The 25,280-nt window shown below is 40.1% G+C and overlaps 1 protein-coding gene across 1 annotated transcript in view; it reads right to left on the minus strand.

Annotated features, from left to right (window-relative positions):
- The window catches only part of PCDH15 (protocadherin related 15), a 383,291-nt gene that overhangs the window by 276,929 nt on the left and 81,082 nt on the right, over positions 1-25,280 (minus strand). The window contains exon 3 of the mRNA XM_042862789.1: positions 3,974-4,039. Coding sequence (XP_042718723.1) covers positions 3,974-4,039 — 66 coding nt within the window. The remainder of the gene's footprint in view (positions 1-3,973; positions 4,040-25,280) is intronic.

Below are 25,280 nucleotides of genomic sequence, written 5' to 3' on the forward strand. Positions count from 1 at the left end.
CCCTGAAGGCAATTTAAAGCTAATTCACCTTCCCAAAAGAGCATCAACACCACATTAAGATACATTCCAGACAGCTGACAGCACAAAAACATTTTACTAATTCCAGCTTTCTAACTGTATTTACTACCCTTAGGAATCAGTTAATCAGTTTCTAGAAGACACGTTCCTTATTCTCCAGCTCTCACCCCGAATTACATTCTGCTTTTTGACACTATTTCTTCTTATAATGTATCATTAAAAACAAAAAACATGAAAAAATAGAATCATTAATATTTTTAACCAACACTCTTCTTAAACGTTGGCCATTGTTGATGACTGTGCTCATGAATTAGAAAAAAAAAAAAAAAAGGACTAAGCAACTCATTCGTTTTACAGCTAATTCAAGTCTTCACACATTTGTTCTCCATGAAAAATCCAGAAATGTGAATTCACATTTGTGGCATAAAAATAGCACTAGACACCAAATTGATTCATGGCTTTTCTACGAAATTGTTAATTTCGAAACCTTAAAAATATATGATTTCAAAATGGAATAGAACAGGCATGAATGAAACTAAATTATACTCACAAATTTAGACCTCTTTCCCTCACGTCATGAATTCACACAGTAAATCAAAGATGTTAGCTCAGAAGTGATACTCCTATTTACAATTTGAACAATTCAAGGTAGCAGTTGGAGCAGCTGCATGTCCAAGCCAGGTGCTGACATGACAAACAGGAGGAAAACAAGTGAAAGTTATAAAAAATGCTCCATAGTCAATCTTGTTGAAAACATTTATTAGGTGAGTATAAAAAAATCTCAGAACTTCTAGTTCTTGCACTCGGTTTTTGTCTGTTTCATTCTAAGTCTTCTTACCTAGTAAGAATAGCTACGCTCATTTAGGATATTTAACCTACCTTGAAAACAGAAATTTGTTATGCCTCAGTAAGACTGCTAATGCTGCCAGTAATTTGATTCTTTGGACAGCTGATTAAGAACAAATAAGCCTTAGTCTTAATTAGATGCATCTCTGAATACAGAAGGTAATTTCTGTATTTGGCAATCAAGTATGCAAGTCATGAAAGAAAAAGGTGTTTCTTAAAAGGACGATATTAAACCACAGAATATCTGCTCATTTTCCTCCATTATGAGGAATTTTGAGGCTAGAACATCCAAAAAATCATTAACTCTAAAAGAAAGCTTTGCCAGAACAACAAAGAGAGCCAGCCACAACTGGGTATCTTTTACCATTACAGCCTGCTGCATGCTTTCCACATCAAAGCCAAGGTGCACAGCAAAAGTTAGCAAGTCCCCTTTTCTGCAGCTTTTGCTGCAATTTTCTCGATAATACACTGTTCTCCAAGGATTTTTATGGCCCATACTCCTAAATGGGAACGAAACATCCAGAACACTGGATGACAGTATTTGCCAATGCTGCACACACCACGCAACAGGCTTTCTTCTTTGGCTAGACTGACCATCTGACCTTAACTTTGTAGGTGCAGTCCAGATTGGATCTGAATCAGCACGTGTACCTGTTGTTAATCTGGACTTAGGGAGGCTCCAACAAACAACCTGTACTCGACAATCAGCCTAGAGGTGCTAAATCCGGGTCAAACCAAATAGCACTTCAGTACTGGTCTTAGCACTATGCAGCTACATGGTACAACCAAGTCAAAACAAGTCCACTTATCTTGCTAGAATTTGCTCACAACACTGTGCAAGGGTCAACTCCAACAGGCAGACTGGATTACATTTAATGCGTAATTTTTCTTCCTATGTGAAAATAAAGCCAGAATAAACTCTGTACTGCGTGCTCTAATTTAATCAAATGTTATTATGTGCCTGGGCCTGATCCAGATCAAATTGGAACTGCTAGATAGTCAAATACACACCAAGTATTAATCAGCAATAATGCCAAAGACATTTCTGTAGGACGGATGTATTGGAAGATATTAACATTCCGAAGAACCTCCTCATCCTTCAACTCGTTAACTCATGATTTTTTCTGAAATAGAAAGGAAAGGCAGGAAAAGTCCATAACGTCACATTTGTTACAAAATGTTATTCTCAACACACTTGTATTAAACCACAGCAACTTTCTAATGAGAAGCCAGTGAGACTCACTGCACTTAACTGTGTTTGCACAAATGTCAAATAACCCCGAAGAGATTTGCACAGACTCTAGACTACATGATTTAGTAATGATTAAACTTTGTATGCTGAGAAGAAACAGTGCAGTAAAACTGAAGATAGACTCTATTAAAATAGCATTGCTAACAGTAGTATGTTATATTTTTGCAACACTGCAACATGGCTAGACGTGGCATGTAAGTATAATGCAAAGCATGTGAATACGACCAAGAATGAAGGTAAAAACAGACTGGTGCAGTTCCATGTAGAAAACACAGCAGAAGACAACATGGCTCCATTAGTTACTCTGTCATACTCTTATCACAACAGTCTGACTCTGATACACAGAAGCGTGCATTTAAGCAATTACATTGCACTATCCACTGCTCAGTGTGGATCCACATGGATTTTAGCAAGCTAACGCATTTCCACTGAACCAGAAGACATCGGGAAGGGTGAACAAAGTGCCAGGACAGCAGATGCTGCCAGCTGCAAAGCGTCTTTTGCTATGCCTATTTTAGCTAAAATACCTACCATCAGCTTAAGCATATTGAGACATTTTTTTCCACAGATCTTAAAGTCAATGAGTAGTAGCCCTGATCCAACTGCTAAGCTGCAGGCTTTGGATTCAACCTCCATTACCTTCAGTCACACACAGCAGTGGGGAGGATGCAACCTACCGCTTCAATAAAGACAGCTGAGCATCTGAGGACATTTCAATCTTAGAGCTGGCTTCCCAGGAGATCCATTAATTTAATACATATTGTGGCTTCCAGATGAGGTGTGTCGTTTCCATTATCGACAATGCCAATTCAGGTTTCTGCTTCCCATTCGACTTATTTAATGGGGAATTAATGGTTCACAGGAATTCACAGTGAGATAGATACATTATATCTTTGCAGACACGTGTAAAGCTTTGAGGAAACACCTCTTCCCACCATTCAACAGTCTTTCTTGTAGGGAAGAAATTTTCTATTGACTGCAACATCAAAAAACTAAGAAACCATATCCAACTACCAATCACAGCATGCAAAATTCTTACTGCTCCTTATTTTTGTTTATGCCTCAGATGACTATGATTAACTTCTAGTTGTTTTTTTTTTTATTATTTCTTTTGCACTATTCTTCACACCACGTTCTTCAGATATAAAACTCAACTGCTGCTAGTACATAAGAAAAAGAGCTATGTGACAATACCACCAACATGTAAATCAAGGGCTTTTGCCACTCAAGACCATCTGACACCTTCCCAGAAAGGTGACAAACACATAAGCATCAAATCCCACAACTGAGTAGTCCTGCCACAGAGGTATCCATAACTAATGCTCATACCAAAGAACAACAACTAACAGTGAACCTTCTGAAAGCTGCATGGGAGACCCAAAATACAACATTAACACCCTTATCAAACTTCAGAGAAAGAAGCCTTCAAGTCTTACCTTACCACAGTAAATATCTAAACAAAAAGGAAATCAAACAGAGTGATGTCTGAAGAACTCAATGGGTAACAACAAGCATACATAGGAGCAAACAGGTAGTTAACTTACTCGTGTATTACAAATAATTGTGGTCTAAGTACTTTGTAAAAGAAGAAACGTTCTCAGGTGAGCAGCTCAAGGTGAAAGAGCCAAGTCATTAAGATGCATAATTGTCAGTAAGAAGCAGCAGCTGTCACAACAGTGGATCCTTTTGCCCTTCCCACCACCATCCCTCACTGGCAGAGGTTTCCACAGACCAGTTCTCAGAGCAGAGCATAGGGTTCCCAGCTGCCAGACCAGACACAGGCACCTCATTCCCTGCGGGAGCCTCCATGCCCCAACCAGAGACTGCAGCTGTGTCACAAGAACAAAAGGCACTCACCGTTCCGACTCTCTTCATCAATGGGAACTATTGTGGCTGGAGGACCTGTTCTGGCCAACTTACAATCTATAAAGATAAAAAGAGAAGTTACTTCTGATTCCAGAGAAAGGATTTTGTGTTTCTTTTGGTCTGTTTTGTGATTTTGCATATTCAGCATACCAAAGAGAAGCATCTCTGAAATATGACATGTATAGGCTACAATACTTTACAGCTCATTTACACTCAGAAGATCAAAATCTGAGCTCTTCATTTATCTTTTCCTCAACTAAACTCTGTAAAGCAAAGGAGACCGAGAATTTAATATCTCAGATGTTGATCCATTTTTAAAAACTAACAGTTATAGAACATGAACTACACAGATTGCTACATCCTCTCTTAGGTGAGCTTGCCTTCCCATGTCACAACTACACACACCAAATCCTCATCACATACCACACTACAGCATTGATGGCTACACTACGAACATCTCCGTGCCTTGCAGGGACCACAATGAAGCAGAGTCCTTCAAGACAAGTATAATATGATGGTCGTTTATCCCAAAGAAATAAAAACAAACAAGGGAATGGTTAAAAGGTATAAATCATAATTAAAGCTTCACAACAGAAACAAATAATTTGAATTAATTGCAACAGAAGGGTTTAATGAAAGGGAGTGAAAAGAGTTTTAATAATGTTCAAAGGGAAATAAAAATTAAAGACAGACAAGCAATGCTCAGGAAGTTTCATTTTGCCATCTTACCCTCATATTGCCAGTCTGGAGTCAAAAGTTTAGAGGCATCAATGGAAGCAGAGCAGAATAACGAAAGAAAATAAGTAAGATTTTGTTGCTTTACAGAAATGATAGCTTCAAAGATAAAAGCAGTACATGCAGAGCTAGCAAACGCATAGGTGTAGTCCTAAAAAATATAAAAACAGGTATACTACTCGCAATGAACATTTTGTGAACACTTTCATTTTCCACATTAAACAGAAGAAAAATATTACCTCTTCAAACCACACAGAAGAAAAATAAAAAGTTAATTAAGAATTACTTTTCACTTTTAAAGAGCCCCACAGTGCCACTAGAGCAGCGTGCTATAAGAAAAGATTTCTCCTTCCCCTTTCAACACAGAACTGCATACAGAACTTGCATGGGCCCAGCCAGGAGGATGACACCGGATATCACACATACAGGTTAGATGCCAGGAAAAATTTCTTCTCTGAAAGAGAAGTCAGGCTCTGGAACAGGCTGCCCGGGGAGATGATAGAGTCACCATCCCTGGAGGTGTTCAAGGAAGATGTTGTACTGAGGGACATGGGTTAGTGGGAAATACTTGTGGCAGGTGGATGGTTGGACTGGATCATCTTGGAGGTCTTTTCCAACTTTGGTAATTCTATCATTTTATGGCTATAGCTGGCTTTGACCCAAAGGGATACAGTTTCTGTATGGTTTCTACCCAAGCGCTGGAGCATCGCCGTATCTCTTGAGAAGTCTAAACACTTGAGGCAAAATCCCACTACAAAATCATCTGTAAACTAAGAGCAGCAGCAAAGAGAGATAAAATACAACTTCCCAGCCTCCAGTAAAAATGACACACTCACTGACTTCAACAGAAGTGCAGCAGCTAATTCATTCCATGCTGTAATTTCACCCTGCATGGACCACATCTACAAAGGAAGACGAAAGCAGTAAAGCACTTATCCAGATGCCTGCTCAAGTGAGACCTCCAAAGGGCAACTCTGTGGCATGATGATTTCCTCCAGTGACTGCTTTGCTATTGGGCTGGTGAGTGACAGCACGAGTCTTGGAGGCTGCTTGTATTTATGAATATCCCGAATGCCACTGAATTGTCACTGATGATACCACAGTCCCATCATTTATCTTTTGACTTATTTATTTTTAAAAGCTGTGTGGGCAAACCTTGCTCAGAAGATAAAATGCAGAAAGCTGGTGTGGGCACACAAATATTCCTATTCATTTAGCAGTAGTTTCATGTACCTCCTTCATTTGCTATCCTAAGAAGTCTATGCAAGTTCATTTGGTGAGCAAATGCTCAGCTTTTCTTCATATTCTCACACACTGTAGGTGCATACGTAAACATTGCATACCTTTTGCTTACAGTACTTTAACACAGTAAACAGACCACTTGAAAAACTACACCTTCCATTCCATTGCTGTTTTCATCGCTAGGAGCAATCTCTGGAAAGATAAGTAATATTTGCTTATCTACCTGAAACACAGATTTTTTTTCATGCTCTTATTCTATTCACTGGTTGCTATAAAAATAACAGGATCATAACTCATATGGCCCCACAAAGATTTCTTAGAATTTTCAAGAAGTTTACAAGCTGCTAACTGAACAACCCTTCGACATGCTCTTTGTGAGTGCAACGAAGCTCAATGATATAAATGTGCTGAGAGTGTTTTCACGAGTGGTCTGTTGTTTGTCACCAAGCAGCAATCAGTGCACACATCACCAAAACAAAATCCAAACCAGGGAGAAATTTTAATCCCACAGAATGAACATGCCTTTCTAAAGGGTAATCGTGACTCTGAATACCAAAAGCATCTTAGGATTGATTGGCTCTCCACCAAACACATCAGAATTTTTAACGTTAGAATCAAACCTTTACAAAATATGCTTGAAATGAATGCCTGGCACTGAACTCTGGATTCTGAAAATCTCAGAGAAAAGGCACAGCACACCTGCAAGTTTGGTCATCCTTTGCAAAGGATTTAAAGAGAGCGTGGGCAGATGAAGCAATGATTTTTTTCATGAGATAGATTGTAGTCAAAAGATTAGAGCAACAGCAAAACCTGATTCTACAGCTACAGTAAAAGAAGTCTAACAGGACATGTACATATATAGCTGTGGATCATCTTCATGGTGCCACTAAAAAGAACTGTGACCACTTGCAGTTTGGTTGCACAGATTATCATTTCATGTGATTTTAACTACTCCAGCACTAGCCAAATACCAGATGCCAACGTGTTTTAGGATGTCTGTCATCCCTCCATCCCCTTCTGAAAGACAGAACTTAATAATGCCACAGCCTTCTCTAGTTTCGTGCTCACCAGCATACACTGAATACATAAGTAATATGTATATATTTATATTTATTTATATATATAATATATATATATATATATAATATATATATTATATATATATATATATATAATATATATATATATTTATATTTATTTATATATATTTATATATAAGTAATAAGTAATACATAAATAACTGCAGGGTTATACAAATTTTCAATTCCAAGGGAGATAATTAAAATCAAAACCTTTCAAGATGAGTCGTATGTTGTAAATACCAGGAAGACCTTGAGGGAAACACTGATGTGAAAAACATCTTCTAAGGGAAAGAGGTGCATGGAAAGCTTACTCCCACCATCAGCTGGATGGAGAGACCATTCCACAAAGATGACAGAGGCTTGAATGGCTTAGCCTAGGGAAAGGAAATCTTTCTAAAAACACACATGAGTAAATATCAAGAGGAAACACCAAAAAAGTGTTGAACAAAGCCTAAACAAAAGAGCACTATCTGAGTACGAGCACACATGAAAAAAGAAAGCACCCTACTGTGAGCACAAAGGAGAAACAGCAGATCACAAATTAAAAAAAAAAAAGTGGATTTCCAGCCTGAACTACTTTTTATTTTAGACTAGAAGATAAAGCAGATCCTGGAACACCCTTTCCACAGGGAAAGCAGAAAAACCCAAGATCTTCACTTTCAAAAACTACCCTAATTTGCTTACAAGATTACACAGAAATGGTTCTTAGCATTATTACAAATTTCAGTTCTTTTCTCAAGTTCCTAAAGAAATTTCCTAAAGAACTTGAGAAAAATTACTTCACAGTAATAAATGACTTTATTCAACAGAAACAAGCACAGATAATTGCAGCAGCAAAGCTGACTTATGAAGTATTAACTTTTCTTTTTTCAGTTTTGTTTTGAAATACCTTCGATTTGACTATAATCCTCCATATAAATCTTTTGGAGATTTTCAACTCTTCCAATTCAGTCCTGCAGATTATCATACCAGAACACTGACGCTCACCCAACTAACAGCTGCTGTTTTTAATAAGACCTCTGCAGTTCCTACGCCGGGATGGTTTACTTCCATCACATGGCTCCTTTTACAAGAGATCTCTTGCCCCCGTGAAATTCTTGGGCATAATGGAGTAGTCACAGAAGTCCTACCATGCTTAATTGAACTTGCTTGAAGAAAGGCCATGTATAAACGAGCTTCTCCAGCTACAGTTGTCACAATATAATCCTATTTTATGTGTGAGCAGCAGCACTGGTAAATGTACTGGTGATGCAGCAAGGTCCCCCCAACACAAGCATCTCCCAGAAAAGGCAGTAGTCATCAGGCAAACAAAGCAAGAGGCTACAAAGCTAAGAGCCTGCATTTTTGTTCCTGTCATTAACTCCAGCGTCCTCTAGCTAGTGCTTTTGCTTTACAATTACTTGATCAAAGCCGAGGCAGACAAAGTGCCTGTCTCCTTGTGAGTCTAGTGAAAACCTATTTAATAAACTCTTCATGGAACAGTTACATGGCTAAGATCCACTTGCTTTCTGACAGCTAATTTTCATTATTTTAATTTCTAATTATTTTTAATGAGATAGCTCAGAAGAAACCCTCAATCACTGCTCTAAGGAAGATGTTCAGCCAAGGTCACACGGTGTGAGCCGACAATCTGAATAGTCCTGTATTTTGGCACTGCCTCATCATCACATCATTCTTCTCATCCTCACCCCCTCAGTGCCACCTCCCGTCCACCCTCTGCAATACCTGGAGCATTTCTCTCCATGCCAACCACTTCACAGCCAAAGAAAGCCAGCATGGCACGGGGCTTTGCCATGGATGAGCTGCCTTTTCCTCCCACCTACCACTCACAGCCCCTCTACCACACCTGTAACACTTCACAGATCTTTAAATTCAAGCTAAATGCAACACTTGAATTAGGTGGGAGGAGTGCTTGCCGTTGACTGTTGTGATCATTAAATCATGACTGCAAGGCATGCAATCACATTAGCTGTTGAAAAGTTCAGTAATGAAAATGGCTTGCCCCATACGGCCTTACAATTTCAAGTGACTGTAACCCAAATCTGGTCTCCCACATCATTTACAAGAAGGGCTGGGTGCTCCCAGTAACACAGCAATCTTTAACATTTCATTTATGTAGTCCTGCCCCTGCGTCAAAGCCAAAATGAGCCACGCTGACACCAATGCACCAATGGCCCTGCAGGGGAAGGAGCAGCCCAAAAGAACCTTCCCAGGGCCACAACCCAGTACAATAACTGCCAGCTCCTCCTGGGTGCTCCTGAAATTAAAACAACAACAACAAAAAATCCACTACAGTTTGCTAATCATCAGCTCTTCCTCCAGCTGTTTCAAAAATACCCAATTAGTACTCTACATTATTTTACATTTTATTCTGCATTTAATTTTGCTTTCAGATATTCAAATGTAACTAAACAGTTGCTTGTTTTTTTTTTTTTTTTTTTTTGTTTTGTTTTGTGTTTTTTTTTTTTTTACTTTTTAATTTATTTTAACAAACATTTGTGGGCTGTAGGACGACAGGCAGCCCCCAAAAAACTGACTCAGTCCTAACAGATATGCAGCTGGATCTGAGAGACTTCAATAAAATTCCACTCCGTACTCAAGGAAGGAAATTACTTCCTTTGGAGGCAGAATAAAAGGTAGATTCTCATTCCCTAATTCATCACTGGAACCAAGATCAGATGCTAAACACCATCAGTGGTTGAAAATGGCTCTCTTCCTTCTCAGCATCCATCCATTGCTGACCTAGGATTTCTGCCAGTCATGAAATCACACCATACAATTACTGTGTTTAGGCTATAGCCACTTTCTGTAGCACTAATGAGGTTTGGAACGTTAAATTGAACAGTTAGTCAATATCAGCACGCACATTAAAGCCACGTGGAAAACACTTTGAAAGGTGATGTGTACACACAGCAGCTTTCCTACAAACCTATGGATTCCACAAACAGAATGAAAGCCCAGGCATAAACACAGGCTGGGCAATGTGTGGATCGAGAGCAGCCCTGAGGAGAAGGATTTCAGGGTCCTGATGGACAAAAAGCTGGATGTGAGCCAGCAGCGTGCTCCTACAGCCCAGAAGGCCAATGGTATCATGGGCTGAACCCAGACAGGGGTCTGCTCATTCAGCAGCAGATGCTCATTGGGAAAAAAGCCATGAAAGGGTCTCTCTGAACACCTTGACTTACAGAAGACTGATCCTAATAAAGAGCTACACAGAGCCATACATTTAAGCTATCCGTGTAACTAAGCAACTCAGATTCAGGGGAAAAAGTCCTGGCTTGTTTCCTGCGTTGCTGAATTCAGAACTACAGCTGTGCCATTTAGGATAAGCTTGGCATAACCTTTACATTAGTAGGCTTGTACTGCAATTGCTCTGCATTGAAAATAGCATAAGAAGGGCTTTCACAGACTATTTTGAGTTCTTCCTGAAAGACATTTCTAATTGTTGAAACTGGGAAGGAACAACCGCAAACTTGAGCTTGATTCCAGCACGTTTGGGACTCTTCTTAGAACTGAGTTTCTGTGCTTTGATTCAGGCTGAAAATTAATGGCTCAGTTAAGCACTACTGTACAATTCATCGTTTGGATCCAACAACTCCACTCCAATTTAATCTAGCTGTTTACATCTGACTGCATCTCCTTTGGGTTTGGCTTCTAACAAAAGAAAAGGCAACGCTGATAGATAATAAAGCACAAAAAGGACAAAAACGAGTAAGAGTGCTATTCTAAGTTCTGCTCGCATAGCCTCAGACAACGTGCCTTCATTCAGAATACGCAGCCTGAACAGCTGACTTCTTCTGATGTTTTATTTCTCCATTCTTCAAACATCTTCATAGAGATATAATATCTATAAAGGGTCTGCTACGTGGAAATTGCCCTGCAAGTGCTATGTATTGCTATTTTATTTTTACTGCTATAGAAAAACGCAGTACCATCTATCATTGGAGCTATATTCCTTCAGACTGCAACAACTTCCATTTTACAAGCAGTTTTGGAGTTGACAGAGCCTTTTAAAAGTCATATTTCTGCCCCAAAACACAAAAAATGATACCGTGCCAAGAAACACCCCCAAGTGCTATTAACCAGAAGTAATTTTTAAGACCATGCAAATGTGCTGGACGACTTCAGAACAGCTGTAATATCTTCAAATGAAGTAAAATTTTAGAAGCTGACTACAGCTGCTTTTAACTCAGCTATGCACTGAGCACTAAAGATTCATACAGTTTTCAGTATTTCTGAAATTCCTTTTTCCCTATCACATGTCTAATGCATTCCTGTCTTCCTAAATGGTCTATATATGACTTTTAGATTTCAGGCTCAGCAACAAGGCCACTGCCACTGAAATCTTGTTTAGTTATCCGGCCTCTCATCTCCCTGAATGCTGTTTCCATCTTTCAGAGTACCATTCTTTTTGTACACATCAGACATGGACATCTTAATTTGGTGTCTTCCAGACTGCTTACTGGGATTAGGTGGGAGAAAGGAAGAATTAATAGAAAACCTCAAAAGGAACATTCAGAAGCAAACACCATGAAGTCTTGTGATAGACACCAAAATATTTTTTCATTTTTAAAGACCACATAAAATTTTAAAATACTGCCATCTGCAAACACCACTGAGCCGTATTCTTACTAGAATATGATTTCAGCAACATTTTTCAGAAAGCAACACTTGATAAAATACACCAGAAAAGATGTAATGGTTGAAAATCCAAGGGGCAGGCATGGGGAGTGAGGGGGCTTCTTGCCCCAAAGGCACTTTGCTTCTTCAGATCCTCCTGCACTCACCTAGCACTGCTACCAGCAGCCAGCCAAAGCAGACCTCGACAGCTGCATCTGATAAACTGCACAGTTCAAACTGTCTCCTTCTTTCTGCACTAAATTGTGGCCAATGCAGCCCAATGCTGAGGGGACTACTACCTGGGTCCCGTGGTTGTGGTGCTCTATAGGGTTTTCTTGCTCATATACCACAGCAAGCCTTACACCTTGCCTGCAGAAACAGCCCACTGCACTACTGACCTGGATGTATTCATGTTTAAAATACAGATCCAGATGTGTCTTAACAGAATGACTCAGTAACCAGTGAGGAGCGTTTTGAAGATGTTCTCCTTTGGTCTTGAAACCAGAAAGCTGTAGGTAAGTCAAACAAAAGACCTCACACCAAACTTGAGCAACAAAGAAAACCAGCCGGCCTAAAGAAGTGCTGAGACCGGGAGGCTTTTTAAGCCTATTACCAAGCAGGGGTGTAGCAGCAGAATGAAGGAAATAACGTGATCAACTGTTTACCTACAATCGACCTCCTGTGGCTTCATCAAGTTCTCTTTGTGTGGAAAACGCTGAGACCTGTCTGATGGCAACAGCCATCTGCACCTTCCTCATCTGTGAAAACTGCCAAGCAAGGAGACTTCACAGAAAAAGTCCTTTGAAGTGTCTGCTTAATCAATGATGGTCCGATGAATTCAGTAATTCAAGTCTGAGCTTCTCTCTGCCCAACACAGACCCAGCCTGAGTCCAAAAAGCCTGAACCTTAGATAATTATAAAAGCAAGGACTTGATCATTAAATAGCTATAAAATATTACTTGTTTTTCTTCTTTCTAAATCCACACTTCTGATATCTATTTTGCTGAGCAAGAAATGATGAAATCTCAATTTTATAACTCATGTCCTTCCCACATACAATGGTAATGATAACTTCTCAAGAACATGTATCTACAGCAGTGCCTGTTCCTTTTGCTAGGATATTCTTACACTTTTGCACAAAAAGAAAAAAGCTTGGTCTTGGAAAGAATTTATTTTTTTAATATATTTTAGACCTCTCTCCTGTAACACAACAGCGATGAAAGAAGTATGGGATGAGACTCGTGGCTGGCGTGACTCCCCACCCTACAGCAGATGGTGGTCTCCAGCACCCACTGGGATCCCCAGAACACTCCAAGCACCCCAAAACATGGCTCTGCAGCAAAGGGGCCAATGCCAATATGCAAGGTCTCCAAGCTTGGAGCACCAGAAGACTTCTTCCCAAAACTTGTACACTTCAGATAGTAAGATTTCTTGTTTGTTTTATTTTTAATAAATAAATAATATATAAATAATAACAAATATTAATTATTATTAATTAATTATAATAATCATAATTGATAATATTAATAATTATAATAATATTAATTATTATTATTTAATTAATAATAAATATTTAATAAATAAATAAATAATAAAACAATAAAGGGACATCAGTGACAATAAAGGGATATCAGCTGTCAGAAACGTTTATCATCAAAAAACAGCTAACGTGCCAGAAGACAGAATCAGTATATTTCTGCTGTATTGGAGAAGCCATTTCATATCTCTTGCAATAAGACCCTGAGACCTCAAAATATTTCCTTTTAAATTTGTTCCTGCTTAGAAAATATTTTTTAAAGAATCATCTTATAGGACATAGGAATTACCCTCAAAATCTCCACCTTCCATTACCTCCTCAGATAAGTGAAGAGACCAGAAAAAATCTTTTGCTAAAACCACGTTATTCTTCCTATGATGCCAAAGATTACCGTAGAGACAGCATAATAACAGTCAACAAATCAACTACTACAAGTGCTAATGACTATTTAAAATAAAATGCAGAAATTCAATTTTGTACTACGAAGACTGTTAAAAATTTAAGGGAAAACATGCTCAACAAGATGATCATGTTTTATGGCAGAAATTCAGACTGATCTGATATTCTTGCAAGGTCTTCTCAGTGTTTCAGCTCCTGTGAAGAAGTAGAGCTGCTAAAAGAGTGCCAGCTTCATCCCATTAGCAATTCCTCTTCCCCTCCAAATCAATACATACACCTAAGCAGATTTCAAAATGGCATTTAACCAATTAGGACAAACATCAGTAGGTCTACCTGTTAAGTCAATCCCATCTAAATGTGTATTAAGACAAGATTTATATCACCAAGACAAGAGGGCTAGTCTTTCCTTAAACTACAAAACCGTAACAATTTGAAAACACAGAATACATGGAGGCCATCAGCAGCAGAATAGAAGTGACGCCTCCAAGTTGGACTGACTTTCACCTTTCTAAGAGGGAATATGAAGAGACAGGAGGCTTTCAAATTCTTCCCACAAGGTTTCATCCAAGAGACAGCACTTCAAATGATCCTGCAGATGATACTGCAATTGCACAGATATTTCTGTAGGTTTCAAATACTTTCTTAGCACCCAGTAATGCCCAAGACAACTCTCCCCATTGCATTTCAGCCTATTTATTCTTTTTATGTTATCTAACAAACTGATACTGATAAAATACTGTGACCAACACAAATGTTCTCAGCTTCTGTTCCATACCCAGGCTGTCTGTAATGGAGAGTTTGATTAATTTTGTATTAGGTAGATGCACAACTGAAAATAAATCCTGAGCCATTGGTCATACTGAAAGAACAAGCAGTTTTCTCTTATCTCTTGTACTCACTCGCCTACAGGTTGTACCCACAAAGACTTTCAGGAAAAAAAAAAAAAAAAAAAAAAAAAAACACAGAAAACACACAGCTGTGTTGGACTCATTTCATTACTGTATGGGAACTGCTGAGTCACGGCCTGAACCTCTGATTGATCACCTGAGGTGAGCCATGAGTCAGCCAGAGGAGCACAGTTGAAGGCAATTCACCTGTGCTGCCAGAAGGGGTGGAGCCTGGCTCCATCTCTCCTAGACCTATTTAAGAGCTGGCTACCAGAGGGGAAGGATCTCTTCTGGAGATCCCCTCTCTTGGTGTTTTGTGGTGAGCCCAGCTGAAGGGTAAGCTCTTCCATTTATTCTCTTTTGTTATCATTGTCTACTTTGCCTAACTCTCTTGATTATATTGTGATTATAACATCTTGATATCTATTGATTATACACATTACTAAGTATGACTTTTTATGTCAATTAAAATATGGCTTACTTGGTAGAGGTTAAGAATGCAGTTTGCTGTAAGACTACAATTAAGAAAACAGTTGTTCACCTGAAGCCATTCATTCTGTTTGTCATTCCTTAGCAATGTGCTCTTAACTACTTGAATTATCAAAACAATAGGTTCAGAGATTCTACGGAACTGGGTAGGGATCATGCCTATCAGCACCTGGCTTCATTGGAGTTTTGCAGGCTGAGCAATTCAAAGTCACTAAAAATAGAGCAGTCCTCCTCTCTGAGCACCCAGAACATTAAGAACCAAGCAGAGACTCTCATCACCTGTTAATCACTACCTTTTTAGCAGAAGAGAAGGCCCACAGCATGAAAATGAAGCAAAACTGCTAAGCGCCTGAGCTGTGAAATCAGTAGCCCGTGCTGCTATACCCATTGGTGCTATTAACTAAAGAGATAAAAGTGTAGATACGAGGAGCAATTGCCTTGAGCGGCATCCCAGAGGCAAGCTTCCATGTCTTCCTGATTAGGTTCATTCAATTATGTCGTCTTAATTGCTCAAGTGCTCAAGCTCATTAAAGAAAAAATAATATTGCTTTCCTGCAGGTTGCGCACTCGAGATTAAGAAAATGGATGCTATGGGTACACCTTAGAGATACTGCCCAACAGAATGAAAGAGCAGCTACAGCCCATCGGTGGCAGCAGGATTCTCAATCTCACTGCAATCTCAGCACCAGTATTGCCCATTTTCTTCTCAATCCCCAGTCAATTTTTACCTAAAAATCATTCTGCCTCCTCCCTCAAGAGAAACAAAATGTTGTAGTTTAAATAAAACAGTTCAATTCAACAGCACCACGAAACAGGTCTTTAGACATGCCTTTACACTATGAGTCTGTAACTAATGCAGCCCAGAAAGAGGCTCTGCTCATCCAGAAATGACTCCAGAACTCTTCTGAGCAAAAACCATCTATTGTGCCAAAGTCACACTGCATGTATAGAAGCAGTCTGACTTTCGCAGAAGATACCATATTGTTATCCTGAGGAGCAAAACACAACCACTTTGCAACAAGAAACTTAAAAATAACTACCAGTGCTAACATTATCTTGGCCAAATGAAAACTTCCAAGAATGTATCACTATCCTTAACAGAAAATGCAGGTACATAATTTAAATGAAAGTTCAACAGATTTTCCAAGGAAAAGCATTATTTGTGAACTTCAGGTAAACAACTGTGTGGCATTTTAGAAGAGAAAATGTAATCAAAATCTGTCCTCTACAAGGAAACTGAAGGCCATACAACAACTCACCCTTGAGTGATTAATGTCTGCTACTGAACAAAACCTAAGGCAGTAAAAACTTGCTGCAAAAAATTGCATCTGTTACGAGTATCAGTTTGTTCAGGTACAAATGACATACAAACACATATTTTTCTCCCATAAACACACAAGAAAACAGTAAAAGGTCATGGGAACAGATGGCTCACAAGATGCACCTATAGACATTAAATTAAAAACAAAAAACCCACCAACTTGAAAATCCTCTCCTGTCACACACAGAACAATCCTTATCAAATGGATTTAATGAGGCCAGGCCACAACACAGCTTTGCAGTACTTCCAAGAAACGTCAATTTGTTCCTCACGTAGAAATTACTGTGCTGTTTTCAAATAACAAAAAAAGAAGACTCAAGCAAGCCTTTAAATGCTTCTAAGAAACAAAGCATCATAAATAACCCTTCAGGCTTCCTCTCAGGGAATTCTCCATCTGCACCGATAAATACAACTTCTGTTTTGTATTTAGCATAGAATGCACACTCACTGAATTCAAAGGGACCTCTGGAGTTTCCTCAATAAATAAGTTGCTCCTCATGCTCAGATGGAACTTCCTGTGTTCCAGTTTGCGCCCGCTGCCCTTGTCTTGGCTGCCACTAGGCACCACCAAAAAGAGCCTGACCCCATCTTGTTTAGTATATAAGCCTTGATAAGACCTCAGTCTTTTTCTCTCCAGGCTGAACAGCCTCAGATCTCTCAGCCTTTCCTCAAAAGGGAGATGCTTCAGACCACCCCATCATCTTTGCTGCCCTATGTAGGACTTTCTCAAGAAGATCCTAGTCCTTTTTGTACTAAAGAGTCCAGAATGAGACACAGCTCTCCAGGTGTGGCCTCACCAGGGCAGAGCAGAGGGGAAGATCAGCTCTCTTGATCTGCTGGCCACATTCTTTTTAATGCACTCCAGGATACCATTCTTGGCCACAAGGGCACACAGCTGGATCACAGATAACCTGCTGTCCACCAGGACACTCAGGTCATGCTCTGCCGAGCTTCTCTAGAAAGTCAGCCCCTAACCTGTACTGATGCAGGCAGTTGTTCCTCTCCAGGTGCAGGACTCTGTACTTGCTCTTGTTGAATCTCATCAGATTCTTCTCTGCTCGACACTCCAGTCTGTCCAGGTCTTTCTTGAACAGCTGTGCTGCCATACAAATTTGTACCACAAGCCAACTTAGCCAGTGCCTCCTCGAATGCTCAATCCCTCCGCCTACATCACTGATGGAGATGTTGAAGAGTACCAGTCCCAAGACAGACCCCTGGGCGACACCACTTGTCACCGGCCTTTGACTAGACTTTGCGCCATACAACACAATCCTCTGGCTGCAAACATCCAGCCAATTCTTTATCCACTGAACAGTCCACCATTCAAACCCATATCAGTCCAATTTAGAGACAAGGATGTGGTGGGAGACCACGTCAAAGGTTTCAAGGTAGACAACATCAACTGCCCTTCCTCTGTCCACCAATACCGTCACTCCATCATAGAAAGCCACCACGTTTGTCTTTCTCCGTTTTTAAAAATGGGAGTGATGTTTCCCTTTTTCTGCCACCAGGGACTTCACCTGACAATCCTGACTGCTCAAAGATAATGGAGAGCAACTTGGCACCCAATCAGCCAGCTCCTTCAGAATCCCAGGACATGTCGTCCAGCCCCACAGACTTGTACACATTCAGCATCATGTGAGGTGGCCTCAGACTTAGTCTGGTCTTACAGTGAGAGAGATCTTGCTCTCTGAGACCTGACCTAGAAGTGCAGGGACACAAAAGACATTAGAAGCCTAACTGCCAGTAAAGACTGAAAACAAAAAACTCACTGAGAACCTCAGCCTTATCCATGTCTGTTATAGCCAGTTCTCCTTTCTTATTTATCAGAGAGGGTACATTCGCCATCACCTGCCTCTTCTGATTAACGTAGTTGTAGAATCCCTTCTTATTTTTCACATCCCTCAACAAGTGCAGTTCTGTACACACTTTGTCTTTCCTGATCTCATCTTTGCGTGTCTGGACTGCTTCCCTTTATTATTCCTAGACCACATGTACCTACTTCTACTGCATATATATGACCTTCTTATCCCACAGTTTGACCAAGTTTTTAGTCATTGATCAGCCATACTGGTTTCCTGACTCCTCTGTTTTATTTCTTATGCAGGGGGAAAAGAGAGCTCTTGTGCTTTCAGGAAGATATCCTAAAGAGCTGCTAACTCTGGTCCACTCCTATGTCCCTAAGGACAGTCTCTCAGAGGATCTCATCCAACGCCATTCCTTAAACTGCCTTGAGTTTGCTCTCCTCAAGTTCAAAGTCCTGACTCCAGTCTTTGCCAGGTCTGTGTTTTGAAGGTCATGAACTCGATCAGGGCACAGTCACTGCAGCCCACAGTACCTCCAATCTCAACCTCTTTACTACAATCTCCTCTGCACTGGCGAGCAACAGGTCCAGCAACACTTCATCTCTGCTCAATTCCTCCCATACCCAGACCAGAAAGTTATCAATGGACTCCAGGAGTCTCCTGGATTGGTTTCAGCTCACAGTTTTGTTTTCCCAGCAGATATCTTTCTTCTTCTTAAGAACAAGGTGCAGCAACACACCTCTTCTCATTGGCTCCTCTATTACCTCTGTCAAAAAAGTTATCTTCAACTCTCTGCAGGAATTTCCAGGACTGTGCTTGCTTGGCCCTGTTGCTTCTTCGGCAAATATCAGGGTGCTTAAAGTCTTCCACGAGAAGCAAGGCCTGAAATCAAGAGGCTACTAAATACTTTATAAGAACTTGAATTTTTTATAAATGTAGTAAAGAAGAGTATCCAAATATTTTCTTCCAGTGAATTTTGCAATGTAAAATAGAAAGGAAAACTTGGAAGGAACGACAAAAAAAAGGTGCTGAAGAAAGGAAAACAGAGCTGAAACTACACATCTGAAAATCCACATATGGAACAAACCTGTTTAAATATTCTGTCTCAAAAATCCACTTAGCATCTTTGAGTGGGATTCTGAAGAATAACTTAGGACTCATTTCTGCACCATTTAAGGCTTTCCAGGCCTCAGTGTAGTCAGTGCTTTAATATGTGCTACACCAGAGAATGATCCTCAGTGCAGTCAGTGCTTTAATATATGCTACACCAGAGAATGATTATTTATTAAAAAAAAAAAAAAAAAAAAAAAAACCAACAACAACAACAAAAACTCAGTAAAACACTCTCTTTTTTCTCTTTCAAATAACCAAAACTGCCTCCTTCAGTTTTCACATAAAGGTTTATTTGGCCACACAAAACATTTCTAATCTTTCAACAGCGATTCCCCAGAAGAGCAGAGAGAGGCTATTTGCCTGAGGGAAACCCAGTGACCATACCCATGCATACAGGCTGATGTTCTCAATGCAGAAGTCCTTCTAAGTCCATTCTGTTTGCTCTGTTGGTAATTTCATGTTACATATGTGAAGTCTTACCTATTGGGAAACTATTTACTCACCAGGCACTACAGGACACACAACTAGAAACTGCAGTCTCTCCAAAACCAGCAGTAATATTAACAGAAAAAGTAGTTACTCCTTCATGTTGTTATCCCACCCCCAGCAAAGAACTACTGATATTTATTCTTTAGTAATTAAAATGAGAATTTATTGCTGCTGTAACTGGAAGTGTCCTTGCAATATCACACTGCTCAATCAGCTGGCTTTGCCACATAGTAGAACAGAACTATCTATCCCCCTTATTGATGCAGTTAGAAGCAATTTTCCTGATACATGAGTTAACTGAACTGAAGCAGAACTGCTTCCCTGCTGATCCATATCATAAGATCCTAATTCATATAGGGTGATGTATTGGCCAAGAAACAAACACAGAACCACGAAGTCAGAAGGTAACAGACCTTACCCTAGCTCTGGCCTTCAGTTCAGTGTAGCACAAAGCAGGTGAGCTGTTTGACCAGCCATACTGGCTCCGGGGGAGGATCCTCAATGACAACAGTGAGCACTTCAGAAAAGCTGCAAATCCACTCCCTGCCCTGAAACTCTCACAGTGAACGCTCTGATATAGCAGCCTTCATTTCAGAGGAAAGAAGAACAAATGCACGTGATCTCTGCTCCCCAAGCAATCCGGACAGCAAACACATTAGTCATCGTCAATTACACTTTTTAATTACAATGGGCACCATCTCAAGGAAGCAAACTAAGCAACACTGGTCTCTGATAATCTCTGCGCAGTAGCTGTTCTAGATTAACTACTGGATTTCTAAAAATACCAGGTGTTGGTGGTTTATTTAACTTTCATTTTCAAGTAGTTGTTATCAAGACACGTAACGATAAGCAGTTAAACAGTCTTATTCATTGTGAAATTAGCTACAAACATTTTTCCACTCCATCGGAAGCATGGTATCCCAACAGGGATAGGTAATGTTTTACCCAGATCGGGTATTTAAAGTGCTTCAAAGCCAGACCCGTAATTTGTAATGCATGTAACTCGTGCTCTAAAGGACACGGGTATCACTATGAGTTGGTTCTGGCTTAATTTTAGTATTCTCTAATTTTCATAAGGTTATTGTCAAGCAGAATTCCCTGTGCCTTGTTTAAAGCAAATGCTTCTCATCAAAAAGGGATTAAATTGAGACAGGGAAGTGGCGGCATGCGCAGTTTATTTGTCAGCTAGTGACAGTCTCACATTAGCATTCAGAAAGTAATTCTTCTTGTTGGTGTAAGTAAGAAGAAAGAAAATGAGATGGGAGGTTGGAAAGTAGTTGTATGGGGGAGGAACAGTGACACCTATGAGCAAAAGGAGCACACAGTGCGCTTAGCTGAAGGGTTGGAACTCTACAGATAAAAGACTTTCATGCACAAAAATGGGTTTTTAGAGAGAACTGAACACACAAGAGAATGCTCACCAGAGTGTCTAATGTGACTGTGGCAGCTAAATCAAGCCTAGGGAGAAAGATGGAGCAGGACTATAGCAAGTCCTGAAGATGGCTGCCTTAAATGTCTTCAGAACAGAGATGCCAAGAATTCTGTTAATTCGTACTTCGCATTTTAATGCATATGTTTGCAAAGAGGTTTTGAACATTCATGACTGAAAAGCTTTACTATTGAATAAACACAGTAAGAGCATTTACAATATAATCCCTACCCAGCAACACAAGAGTCCTACCTCATCCTCCTAAACCAGAGTGAAATCTCCCACACCTGAGAAAGCTCTGTCTCATTCACTCTACCTTGTTTGGGTAAAAGGAATTAGTTTCAGTGGAATTGCTAAATCTCTTCTGTGAAATCTGTACACAGGATGGAGATCACAGAAATCACAGTATTCTCAAAAACAAGCTTATCCTCAGTCTGATTCTGTTTATGTAATGAAACACCAATCCATCCAATATATTTGCACAGACACATATCTCCCTCTCAAAGATGCTTTCAAATATGACCAATAAAGCACAAGAAGAACCAGTGGAAGAGACAGCTCAGCTCAACATGCATGCTCTATGGCTGTAAACCAACACACCACAAATGGGCACAACTGTTCCTGTTTTTAAGAGCTCAGCTCACTGTCACTGGAGTTACCCTCTCTTCTACAAAACCCCCAAGACAAATCACTCTCACAGAGGGGACACAAGTTGTGCCAGTGCCTTGGCACACAGACTTGCTTTCCCTGCACCAGGCCTCCCCCTTTCCAATGAGAACTTCAACCCCTCAGAAAAGGCAACGTTCCTTTAGAGGGAAGTGCTGGCTCAATAATTGTGTTCAGGTCAGTTAAGTCACAAGATACCTGAAGTGCTTCCAGTTACACATCCTGGGTACTACAATCAGAATCTGGCATGCAGCACCTTGTGGGTGGAAGAATAAAGCTTGAGCAAAGAGAGCAAGGCAGGTCAGCACCTAGACAGGGTTCCTTCCAAGCTAGACCCCATCACATCGGTGTTCCACATTAGAATCTGGGCTTTGTCTTTTCCTGACTATAAGCTTCTTGCCTCATCCATCACAGGGAGCACACAGGGGCTTTACTATCAGGAGACAAAGAAATGAAACATGTAAGCAGTAAGGAAGATGAAGCTTGCTTCTCAAACCTTTACTTCACATCTTTAACCTGCCTCTTGCCAAAGAGAAGTAGGTCTCCTGCAGACCCAAAGTGTAGCTCGTGACATGTCAGATTTCCTATCAGTGACACTCTGAAAAACTAAGCTCTCCAAAGGAACTTGTAGCTGAGCTCCAGACATCAACAGCAGCTCCTTTCCCTTTATGACCGCTGCAGAAACAAGCGACCAAGCTCCCAATCAAAAGCACTGAGCTTTCACAAAGCAAACAAATGGCTTCTGTTCCAACAAAGAGCAGACATTTTCTCAGGCAGCCTGTAGGCAAGCACCTGTTTGCATCTTTCTCTTCTACTGTACATGTACAGTACAGGGCACAGGAAATGATAAGTGGGCTACTTGTATTCAAATATGCATTTTCCTGAATTAATTTCCTGCCTGACAGTCATACATTGAGATCTGAAACCATTTCATTTTTAAAGCAACCTCTTAAAGTGATTTGTGAGGCCCTGTAGTTACTCAATTTTTGTAGCATAAAACTGTGCTAGACTGAATTAAAGACAGAAACTAATAGATGGGTGCCATGCAGAAGTAAAACGGCTCAAAGAACTTATGCCTGCACAATCCTGGTGACAAAGTACATTGCAGTTGTGCTTTTCACAGGAAAATCCTTACTTAAAATGCAGTCTCCCATCCTGGATAACGACGAAGACTATTTAATTGAGTAAGGTCATTCTTTATATAGCCTCATAGAACAAGCGTTCAGTCCTTATGAAGTGAAAAACATATTTGGGTTCCTTCTGATTAGGTTAATTTTGAGGAGACTCAGTATTATTTCATTTCAGATGCCAGCGATACCTATTAATGCACAAGTTCTCAATCAGCTCTGCATCTTGTAAATGCTGAAGTTCATAGGAGATGCATTCCTTCCTGCCTTGCCCAAGTGCTTTGAGAAGTCCGATCTTCAGCATGAGAACTGAGAAATGTATTCTTACATTCTGCCCAACGTGGCAGATGCTGTCAAGCCCTTCTTGTTTTGCCACAGAGATTCACTGCTGTAGATCCAGTGTTATGGAGCTACAGGGTGAGACAGCTGAACTTCACTTGCTGTGATTCTGCTAATCCATGCAATTAAATGAATAACTGCATGAATCAATTTGAATTTCTTACCTGTTTTGAAATATTACTGAGAAAATCTGCATCTCTAATCTGTATCCTAAATCTCAGAATTATTTAAATATTTGTAGAATAGATTGCTACAACTGATTATATTTCTGCCGACCCTAAGAGTTTAATCAAAAGAGTAATTAAGTCATTACTTCTACCAGCATCTCAGTGTGCAGGCACACTGCAGAAAAGCCTCCATCTGTTTTGGCAAGTGCTCCAGCACTTCTGTCTGTGGCAATCATTTCACCTGCTAAGAGCAAACAGTTTCTGAGCAGTTCCCACTGAAGTCAGTTATTTCCTCGATTTCTCTCAGGAAAGCCTATACTTCTACACACAGGGAAAAGTTGATAGAGCCCTTCAAGGGTCTTCATTAGCTTAAGAAAAAAAAGCAGCATGTATTATCTTAACCAAAATGAGAATATTTTCCCTCTGTCTATGTGGTAAGTTAGACTGCAACAGAAAATAACAATACACGCCTTCAGGTTGCCCAAGAATGACATCTCCATACTGAAGAGGCATTCCTGCTAGTGTTTCTCATACCCCAAGAAAAGCTCCAGCAAGCAGATCAGAATTCATCACAACCCACTGAGTCATTAGTGACACATTTGCCAAGGAGCAGCTGTCAATGGCATGTCTCCTGTTCAGAGAGCTACAGCAGTCAAAAGTAAGGAATTAAAAAAATGTAACCAGTGGCTTATTAGAGCACAAGAGTATACTGCTTTTGTGTCAAGTCAAAATCCACCCATACTACTGAAAAATGTTCTAAAAAAAAGAGTAGATCCTTACACTTAAATATGTATTAAGATACAAGTACTGGTTCAGCACCAAACACAAAGGTACAAAAGACCCCAACCAACAACTATCATCAGAAGTCTTTCAGATGCCATTGTATTAAACGGACCACAGAGGTTTCACAATTCCATTAAACACTTCTATAAACATAATTAATGATCTCATTACAGCTGATTCCTTTTGTTTATTTATTGTTAAGGTTTGCTTTTGTGGCTTTCATGTTCTTTTGTTTTCAAAAAGTAGTCAGACTTGCTTTCACCTTCCTTTCAACTTCTAAGAGCAAGGGGTAAGATACCAGGACCCCCAGTTCACAGCTGTCCCCTCCATGACAGGGGAGACATTTAGACTTAAAAGTAAACCTGCTATTTGTCAAATGTCCATTTTTCCTCTATTGGTTTGTGGCATCAGTGCACGTACAGACAGCATTTCCATGCAGCAGCCCTCTCTACTGACCAAAAGATTGCTGCTAATATGTGCTTATCAAATATACTATGACTATTTCATTGGCTCTCCCGCATTAGATGCCATTTTGTCCAACTTCCTCTCTGCTTCCTTCTGTCACACAGCAACAAAATGGAACGGAATACTGGTGGGAAGGTTCAGCCTCTACACCAACATCCACCTCTGATATTGTGGGCCAACATAATAAAACAGGAGGCATTGCTTTTGAAGTATTTCCATTGGCCTCATTTCACACATTACAAGGCCCTGTCTGACAATTTTACTTTAAAGGTAATGGATGACTGAAGAAAACAAAAGTATAACTATTTGCAGCCTTTTCTGCTGCTTGGAAAAGAACAAACTAGAGGCAGCAGAAGTACCAAACAGCTTTCTTTACATGGAAAAGTATTAAGCTGTAAGAGACGGATGAGTATGAGAAGCCTGAGTAGCACCCAAGAACTGAGCAGGGTGAGCAGGCAGGCAGCCTTTGCTCCGATGGTTGCTCAGTCCTGGAAGGTGATCCCAACCCTACAAGCGCATGACACCACATGACTGATGTTTCAGGTCTATGAAAACTCAGAGCAAGACAGGCCAGGCAGAACTGTTACTAGGACAAATGGAAGC

This window comes from Lagopus leucura, unplaced genomic scaffold (assembly GCF_019238085.1).
Source record: "Lagopus leucura isolate 7727_CA_CO unplaced genomic scaffold, USGS_WTPT01 Super-Scaffold_739, whole genome shotgun sequence".
In the NCBI taxonomy this organism is placed as follows: domain Eukaryota; kingdom Metazoa; phylum Chordata; class Aves; order Galliformes; family Phasianidae; genus Lagopus; species Lagopus leucura.